General features: G+C 54.2%; 1 protein-coding gene across 1 annotated transcript in view; it reads right to left on the bottom strand.

The window, feature by feature from the left end:
* Nucleotides 1–3,177: 3,177 nt before the first annotated feature.
* The window catches only part of FBLIM1 (filamin binding LIM protein 1), a 20,093-nt gene continuing 13,882 nt past the window's right edge, over nt 3,178–9,388 (bottom strand). Inside the window, exons 7-9 of the mRNA XM_040645823.1 lie at nt 8,115–8,293; nt 7,174–7,291; nt 3,178–4,768 (exon numbers count right to left, since the gene is read on the bottom strand). Coding sequence (XP_040501757.1) covers nt 4,655–4,768; nt 7,174–7,291; nt 8,115–8,293 — 411 coding nt within the window. The 3' untranslated portion in view covers nt 3,178–4,654. The remainder of the gene's footprint in view (nt 4,769–7,173; nt 7,292–8,114; nt 8,294–9,388) is intronic.

The raw sequence follows: 9,388 nt of genomic DNA, 5'->3' as shown, positions 1-9,388 counted from the left end.
CAGTTGGCTACAATTTGCAGCTGTAAAAGAATAATGAGAGGCTAGGGGTCGCCTGGCTGGCTCCATTGGCAGAGCACGCCGCTCTCGGGGTTGTGAGTTCGGGCCCCACGTTGGGCGTGGAGCCTCCTCCAAATTAAAAAAAAGAAAGGCTTGCATCTGATACCCCAGAAGGGGGTGCTGGGTGCAGACATAGATTTCCACTGAAGTACGTGTTTTTTTCTGCAGAAGGCAAGCCATGAACAGGGTGCACTCCGTGGTCTCTAATCTGATGATCGTTCACGAGATGAGTATGACTGTGAATGCAAGGTCCTTGCTGAACGAGCTGGGGACATTACTTCTCACTTGCAAGCGAGAGGCCTGCAGCTTAAGAGATGAGGGGCCCAAGGCGTTTATGGGTTTTTTTTTTTCAGCTGGGTTGTTTTTTGTTGTTTTTTTTTAAAGTATAGTTGACATACAATGTTTCAGCTGGATTTGGGCATCTGTGTTACATAATGGGTTCTGGAACATTCCAGACTGCGGGTGTTTGTGATGGGGGTCTGTAGCATAGGCCTGTAGTTTCCGCTGGACCTGGTTTGGCGCTGACACTGCTGTGCAGCCCTGGAGAGTTATGCCGTCTCTCCCACGTGCAGCTTCCTGGTCTTTGAACTGAGATATTAATAGTACCTACTTCATAGACTGTTATTTTTTTAGTGAGTAGCTATTCACCTTATGAGAACTGTATTTTATTATTTATTTATTTATTTTTTAAAAGATTTTATTTGTTTGTCAGAGAGAGAGAGAGCGAGAGCACAAGCAAGGGGAGCGGCAGGCAGAGGGAGAAGCAGGCTCCCTGCTGTGCAAGGAGCCGGATGCGATGCGGGGCTCGATCCCAGGACCCTGGGATCATGACCTGAGTCGAAGGCAGATGCTTAATGACTAAGCCACCCACGTGCCTCCAAATAAATAGAATCTTAAAAAAAAAAAAAAAAAAAAGGATTGGACACTTAACTGACTGAGCCACCCAGGCTCCCGGAGAACTGTATTTTAAATGGATAAAACCATTTCTTTGACAATACCCTGTGGTCACTGGGGTTCTTCCCTATCAGCCCAGCCTTCTCTGTCCCCATCCTGATCCCCTTCTCCTCTCCATTAATCCCTGTTTCCACCATTTGTGTCCCTAGCCAAGGACGGCCTGGGGTAAGGGGGACCCTGTGAAGGAGGTGCCAAGCAGAAAGGCTGAGCATTACCAGCAACCTCATGCTGTCCTTTGTCCGGACTATGTGTTTACTTGGAGGGGTGGCGGCGTGGGAGCTCCCAGGTGGGGACCTCCCAGCAGGTGCGAGTTTGGGCGGAGGAAGAATTGTCTTCCAACTTGGGTCTCCTTCCAAGAAGGTATGTTCCGGTTGCCGTAATTCCACAGCCACGCGGCGCACTCTCTGCTTGTCCAATTCATTTTCGCCTCTTCTCCTCACTGGCGGGCACGGATTATTCCCATCTTGCATCTGGAGAGGCTGAGGACCCCATGAGGGGCGTGAGAACCTTGGTGCCCCAGTTCGCTAGCCCATGCTGCCCTCTAGTGGCTGGGCACAGCACCTGCTTTCAGGAAGTCCCTGTCGCTGAGTGGCATCCCATTGGGTTTGCAAAGAGCGATGGCCAGCCTTCTTGGGCACCCCCATGGGAAGGAGGATCTCTAAGGACTCCTACATCCTTTATCACTTTATCAGCCTCTCCCCCTGTCTCTGAGCATTAAATAAACTTAAGTATATATTTAATTGTAAAATAGACATAACATTAAACGAATCCTAACCATTTGAAAGCGTGTCCAGCTCAGGGGCTTTTTTAAAGCACCGTCACACTGTGGTTCCATCTCCTCCTGTCTTGCAAACTGAACGTCTGTACTCGGCAAGCAACTCCCCATCCCCCCCTCCCTCCAGCCCCTAACCAACCACCCTTCTACTTTCTGTCTCTGTGAACTGGGCTATGCCAAGTACCCCAGAGAAGTGCAATCATACAGTATTTGTCTTTTTGTGCCTGGCTCATCTCACACTGCAGAACGCTCCCCAGAAGCGTCCCTTATGGCGTGATTTCTAAACATGCAGCCTGGAAGACAAAAGCATCCCCAGAATTTCATGCAGATACCATCCCTCCAAACACAAGCAAGCAGAAATAGGCTGAAACACGAGGAATCACAGCGCAAGGTTACGCATCCATGATGGGAAAAAACAAAGCAAACCGGGCATGGTGACTAAGAGAGCAAAGTGGCCCCTGGCAGCCGGGAGCCAGCTGGGGCGAGTGGCTCTGGGCCAACTGCAAAAATGGCCAGCACCCTCTGCCGTGAGCCACTGTCGCCTGACTGCCAATCCCTGCTGTCACGCCACCTTCTGGATATAAATACATCAAGCCTCTCAGTCTGTCATCCCTGCTTCCTGACAGCACACAGGGGGCAAACCCTCACCTCCCTAAATCCTCCCCCAGATCCCTCAATACCAGCCGGAATCTAGAGTACTGGGAGCCCCTCCTAACATCTGCACACTGAGATGCCCCGCGGATCCCCGCGGTTCCCGCTCCTGTGCCGCGGCAAGCATGGGAAACCCAGCTCTGTCACTGCGGGCTTGTCCCCCACGGTCTCTGACGGCCAGCCCTGGGAGAGAACCCTCACCAGCCCGACATGTCTTTCTCTCGGCCACAGCAGCCCTCTGTGATAGAGGTCCGCATTGTTCCCATTTCACAAATGAGGAAAATCAAGGCTCAGGACCGATCACTTGTCCACACTGCCAAGTGGCAGAGTCAGGTCTGAGCACCCCCAAGGCCAGAGCCCCTTCCTCCACGCACCCTCCTCTCCAGAGCTGCGCTCACCAAGCGAACCCGGCTGTCCGCATGAACGTGGAGGGGGGACGTTCTGTTCGTGCGCAGACAGCACAGCCCGAGGGCAGGTGTTGACTCTGTGAACCCAGAGGGCCTCCCACAGCAGAGGCTCTGCTCTGGGCACCCTGCAGCCACCCTTGCTGCTGGAGGCCTGTGTCCAGGAACAGTGCACTGGCGTGCCTGGGGGTCGGCTGCTGCAAGCAAGTTTGGGGGAAGGAAGTACAGGAGCTGCCTGGACACTTGTGCCAGTGTGCAGACACTCAACCAACATGTCTCCAGCTCCTGCCAAAGGCCAGTGTTGACCTAGGGGAGATCTTAGTTGGAACACAGACGGACTTCTAACAGGTATGCATTTATTTTCATGTGTAATAGGAAAAAACATAACTAGCATATAAGATGTGACTGCAGGATATATTGTTTAGCATAAGACTAAAGTTCGAAATAAGTACAATAAAAAAGTATGTTGAATCGAAGAAAATATTAAGGAAGAAGAGAACAGGAGGTCCTGGGTTACAATGAGAATTGTGGAGGTGGTCCATGAGTGCCCGGAGTCTGGGACTCACTCTCCAAGCTTTGAGCCGGAAGCTGGGCTCTGCTCTGAGGCCCCTAAGAGGCTCTGCAGGGAGACTCTCCGGTACTTGGAGCCCGGGGCACCCCCACAGGTGTGCATGGTGCATCCGGACCACCCCCGGGAGGAAAGTACATATTGTTTAAATTTGTTTATGCCCTACAAGATGTTTTAGAAGTTAGCAACAGAAGTGATTTTCCTTAAAAGGAAAGAAGAATCTTCCAGGTACGGCTTTGAGGAAGCAGTGGTCACAGGGTAGCCTGGGTTGGAGGGTCCGAGTGGGACACGGGGGGGATAAACAGGGAGGCGGAAGGGACACCCCAGCACTGTCCTGGAGGAGTGTGTGCACGTGTGGAGTTTGTGTGCACAGCCCCAGGCAAGGCCGTAGGAGGAAACACTCAGAGCTCCTGGACCCCGTTCCCCAGCATACAACCAGCACTTAATCAATGCTGAACCACTGCTGCACTGGGAGGAGCACCGGAAGGCGGGGCAGAGGGGTGGCTGACGTCCCTGGACTACCAGCGTATACCACCCTCTCCTCCTGCCCCTGCTGTTCAGCTTCATACCTGGGTCTGGTCCCCATGTCAGCACGACATGTCCTCCAGGTGAGAAGTCCATGGCTGCCACCACTCGGCCACATTCTTGTACATTTATGAGACACTTCCCATCAAGATCCCCACCTTGCCCCAAATCCAAAGAATGTTTCTCACCATTTCCATCTCAAATTCTTTTAAAAAGGGCTTTTTAAGGGACCCTGGAGGTTTACCCAAAGAGCTCAGTCCTGCAAGCCAGGGCTGGTCTTAGTATCCCCTACGGAACAGCTGAAGTGTCATTGCTAGGGACACGGGGTGTCATATAGAGAACTCACTCCAACTCACCCATGGAAATAGGGGTCAAGGCCAGTGCTCGAGAGGGGCTAGAGCCTTGGAGATGGGAACCCCGGGCACGAGGCTCCTGGCATGGAAACCTTCCAGAGCCCAGAGCCTAGAAGGAGGAGTGGAAAGTCTGAGGAGCACTGTCTGCCAGTTGCCCACCTCTGAGCTGGGAGGGGGCTGGGGGGGCTCAGCCCCTGTGGCCCGGACGTGGCGGGCAGAGCTGCAGGCTGGTCCCTGTCCTGGCTCAGAAGGAAAGTGTGCAAGAGTGGGTCAGAAAAGCAAACTGAGTCAGGAAAGGTTCCCCCCCGCCAATCCTCGAGTCCAGGGCTAGTGGGTGGCTCACAGCCCCAGGGCCCGATGGGTGCCCTCAGCAGCACCCTGCGGCGCTCCGCTTCACGTGGCACGGCTTACAGAAGAGACGGTTGTTCAGTGGGTAGCAGCCTTGGTCTGTGGGCTCCACAGACAGAAGGATCCTGCAGTCCTATGAGAAACAAGGCACGAGTGACGGAACCCAGGCCCGAGCACGGCGGCACAGAGCCCACAAGGGGTGGGGACTCCCCCAGCATTTGCTGATGAAATTAGCTGCATGAATGCACTCCCGAAGGGTCGGGAACGTGGCCCCTCATTTCCATTCTCCCAACACACCTGGGCCAGGTCTGGGTCAGGGAAGACGAGGCACATGGGGGCTTTCATCCACAGGGAGGTGTGAGTGATGAGGGGAGGGTCAGCGGAGGGGAGAACTGAGGACACTGGGAGATTCATGGACACTGAGGGATCATGGAAAGAGCTAGAAGGGCCTTAATGACCACCCAGCCCCCTTTTGGAATGTAAGCTCTGCGAGGCAGTAACCCCATTTCCTGCTAGATCCCACCTAGCCCAGAGACTGGCACACCACAAGCCTACAATAAACATCTGCTGGGTGAATGACTGAATCTAGTCCAATCCCCTCATTTCACAGCTGGTGAAACTGAGGTCTGGGGAAAGACGGGCTTGTCCCAGGCCGTAGAGCTGGTTCTGGAGCTGGGACAAGACAGGTCTCCAGCCCGAGTCCAGGGTTCTTTCTTTTGCTCCCCTGTCTGCCCAGCTTCAAAACTGGCACAAACCTCCAATTTTTCAAATCACCAAAGGATTTCAGACCAAGGAGGACGGGGCCATCGTGACGCAGCAGAGCCAGGGGAGAAGGGCGCCCTCATGTGTCTGTTCCCTGCAACTGCACCTCAAGTCACGCAAGGTGACGGGATCCTTGCTATTCCTGAAGGCCACTTGTTGGGCGTATCAGCTGCCAACCTCAGGTCCCAAAGGGGCACATGTGACCTCTCCTAAATTAGAATCAAGGGAGAAGACACCTCAACTATGACCGAGTCACAGTCTATGAGGGACTATGGGGTGGCCCAGAGCTGGCTAGATCCGGGTCACACTGGCCAGAATTGGAGCCACTTTTCTCAGGCTCAGTTTTTTCATTGTTCCTCATCTGAGAGGGCACCCTGAAGCCCATTTCCCTGCCTAGGGAAACAGTAGCCCAAATCACTTCCGGGCCATGGTGGTGCAAGCCTTCCCCAATTAGAGCAGCAGCCTGGGTGACGCTCACAGCCGCCTTTGCCAAGCTGACCAGGGGAGGCAGGGAGGGGTTGTTTGCTCACCAGCCAGGCTCAGGGAAAAGCTAATCACCACTGGGCCTAATGAGGGCTAGAGTGCTGATAATAGCACTTGAATGACATCATTGTCCTTGTAAGACGCGTTATCAGCTGGACTTTGAACCACAACCAACGCACAACATAATATGGAACAATACGTCAACTTCTCTACCAAACCCCCTTGTCACTTGAGTGCAAACAGCCCCTTGGCTCCATGCATCTGTTTAAATAAGAGCAAAGTAAAATAAATGTTTGGAATTACTCACTGGCTGGCTAAGAGATTTCCTCTGGGACACCCCACTCAGGTGACACCCATAAAAGCTGCTACCTTTGTTACCATCACCAGAGAAGACACATCAGCAACATGGGGGTGACAGAGGAAGAGGCGGGGGAGGGCTCGGAGCCTCCCCAGCAGGACCAACTACGTAACTGCAGCGTCCAGGGCAAGGTGCAAAGTAGAGCCCCTTGTCGGAAGAGGAAGACTTTCAAGACGGTGACAGCAGAGCTTTGAAGCAAGCATGGGACCCTGCTGAGCGGGGGACCCTGGGCTGGGCATTTCTGGCTGGGGTGACTGCACCAGCTTTAAGCAGCCTTCCCATCTCAGCCTCCCTCCACCCTGCAGCCTCCCCCTTCTTCTTTCCTAGGCTTGTAGCAACCCCTCGTGGTCTCATAGGGTCCTGCTTCCCTGGCCCCCAGGGGTTGTCAATCATAGCCCCCGGCCAGTGATTGGCTCAGAAATGATTGGGTCATGTGATCCACGCTGGGCCAATCAGAGGCCCTCTTGAGACTGCACAGCTTCCCTCGATGGGGTTTCTAAGTTGGAAGGATGGCCGTGCCTGTATCCCTCCCCTCACAGAGGATGCTAAGCCCCCCCGGAAGAGAAGACGAAGCAAACACACAAAACAGGCAGAACCGAGAGGTGGAGAGAGAGGCCTGATGATCTCATCAATGACCTCACCGACAGCCTTCCCATGAGATTCCCTTTCTTGAGGAAAGCAGGATGGGCTTGGTCTTCATCATGAACTCGGAGCTCTGATTAATAGACTCTGTTTGTAATGATCTCCATTCTTATGTCTCTGCTACTGGGTGGGGAGCACTTGGGAGCTGAGATTTTCCCCCCTCCCGCCCCTTGACTCGTCCCCGTGTCCCGGCGCCCAGCACAGGCCTGGCACCCCGCGGGCTCTCGGCAGGGCTCCCAGGGGGGGNGGGTGCCACCAGCAGTGCGATCCTAACTCCTCACCGCCCCACTCACCTCACACCTGTAGCAGTTTTCGTGGAAGTTCCTCCCCATGCACTCGATTTTGAAGGCATCCTTCCCGTCTCGAGGGATGATGGGGTTCTCACAGATGCTGCACACGGGGGCGAATTTCCTAGAGGGAAGGGAACCCACGCTCGAGGCGCTCCGGCTAGGACCGCAGAAATTAGCTGCGGGAGCCGGGGCGGCACTAGCTCGCCTCCCCGAGCTATTTCGGACGCGTTGCCATGTGACTGCACCTGCAGCCACAGCCACAAACGCCTCTTTCTTCCTGGCAGGAGCGGAAGGAGAGGCCGGCGTAATTAGACCCGGCTTCCCAGGGTATAATTAGCTGGAGGCAAGGAAGTGACTGGGGAATGTTTGAATGTGAGAAAGCCGAGAAATCTCATGGGTGTTGAGCGGGGCTGAAACCCCATTTCGTTTATGTGGTATGGTAGGGCACTGCTGCTGCTTCTCCTTCTTCTTCCCCGTCTTTTGAACAGACTCACCTGTCTCTCCCCTTGGGCAGTGAGCAACCCCAGGGCGGGGCCCAGCGTGACGCCTAGCTTGAGGCTACTGCCTCCTAGGGCTCTAGCTCCAAGGGGAGCCCCTGGGGTCTGGGGGTTTGAATCGTAACTTCCCTACTGAGCAGCTGGGAGACTTGCCTGCTGCCTGCCTCAGTTTCCACATTTGGCAAAAGGGAATGCTTAACAGTACCTGCCTGACAGGCCAGGCTTGGGGATTGAAGGGCCTCACCCCGGTGGAATGCCTGGCACAGGGCAGGTTACCCGCAGCTACAGCCAGAAGCAGATGCGTGGTCAAATGTAGGGTGTGTGGAACGGGTGGACCGGTTTCTGTGAGCCCAGAGAGTTCAGGAACGCTCTGCTCCAGCCCCTAGAGCTCGGGCCAGCGACTCTGTTCTGGTCGAGTCCCACCCAGGGCGCAGACCCTGCTCGTACCTGTAGAAGTCGTCTAGGCAGTACACCTCATCCTGGCTGTCCAGGGCAAAGCTCTCGTCCCCGATGCACCGGGCACAGGTCACGCACGTGAAGCAGGCGGGGTGGAAGGCCCGGTCCAGGGCCCTGATGATGTGCTCCTGGACCACCTCGCCACACTTGCCACACTTCTCCAGGGTGTCCTGGGACAGAGGGACATTGCCTCAGAGCCATCCCGTGGCTGTGCCCACTCCAAGCCGAAAGGGGTTTCTGGCCGGCGACCCACAGGCGCCCAGAAGCACAGGGGTGTAGGAGAAGGGCTCCCATTCATGCAACCGGCCTGTAACCACTGCCCTAAACCTCTACTGTTGCTTAAAGTGAATCGAGCTTGGCATTGTGTCCTGGGCCTACAGCGAGGAATCCTGCCAAGAAGCTATTACTGCATTTTTTGTTACTAGGACATGCTGAAGGCCAGTGTCCACTAGAGCCCATAGGAGAAATCTCTCTTAAACCTCAAAGTCAGGAAAAGGAATTCCCGGAAGAACTGGTGTGCTTTTGATCTTACAGACAATGAACCTCAAAACTCCTTCCCTTTTCCATTTGGCCACTGGGAAGCTCAGAGTCAAATTCCATGTCCCACTCTCAGGAATGACTGTAGGGGTCTTTTATTCATATATTTTGGGGTATGAACTCTCCCTCTGGTCTCATCTCCCTTTCTACTTTAATTTTTCCTCTCTTCTGATTTCTTTTTCTATCTCTGAAATTTCACTGTGGTACAGTTAACATGAGATCTACACTCTTGGCAAATTTTTAAGTGTACAACACTGTTTAGTATCGGTATTTGTGGATTCTTATAAGCTGCCTCAAATCCCTTCTGGAATGAGGAGGTTGAGGGGGCTGAGGAAGGGGAAGAGGAGGGATGCAGGGAGGGAGAGAGGGAAAGAGAGAGAGAGACTACTAAGGCAGAGCAAAGACCTTCCAGCCTGTCCACGTTCTCTTCTAGACCTTCCAGCCTGTCCACTTTCTCTTCCCCTCCTGGCTGTGCTCCTGTTCATTTCACCCGATTTCATCCAGACAGGTGGGTATGTTGGTCTCTGCTGCCTAGACATCTGCTCCCACTTGGTGAGAACAACATTTCAACCTCTCTCCTTGTCCTGGGGAAGCCCTTCCCTCCCTAGAACACGACCCAAGTCTTCCTCCTGCTGCTTCTAGCTGTCAGTCCACCCTCATCCCTGCTTCCCCTCAGTGCCTCACCCCTGTCTGGCTGTAAGCCTAGGGCAGAGGATAAAGCTATCAAA

This window comes from Ursus maritimus, unplaced genomic scaffold (genome assembly GCF_017311325.1).
Source record: "Ursus maritimus isolate PB19 unplaced genomic scaffold, ASM1731132v1 scaffold_32, whole genome shotgun sequence".
NCBI classification, from domain to species: Eukaryota; Metazoa; Chordata; class Mammalia; order Carnivora; family Ursidae; genus Ursus; species Ursus maritimus.
This window is presented reverse-complemented; position numbering and strand designations above follow the sequence as displayed.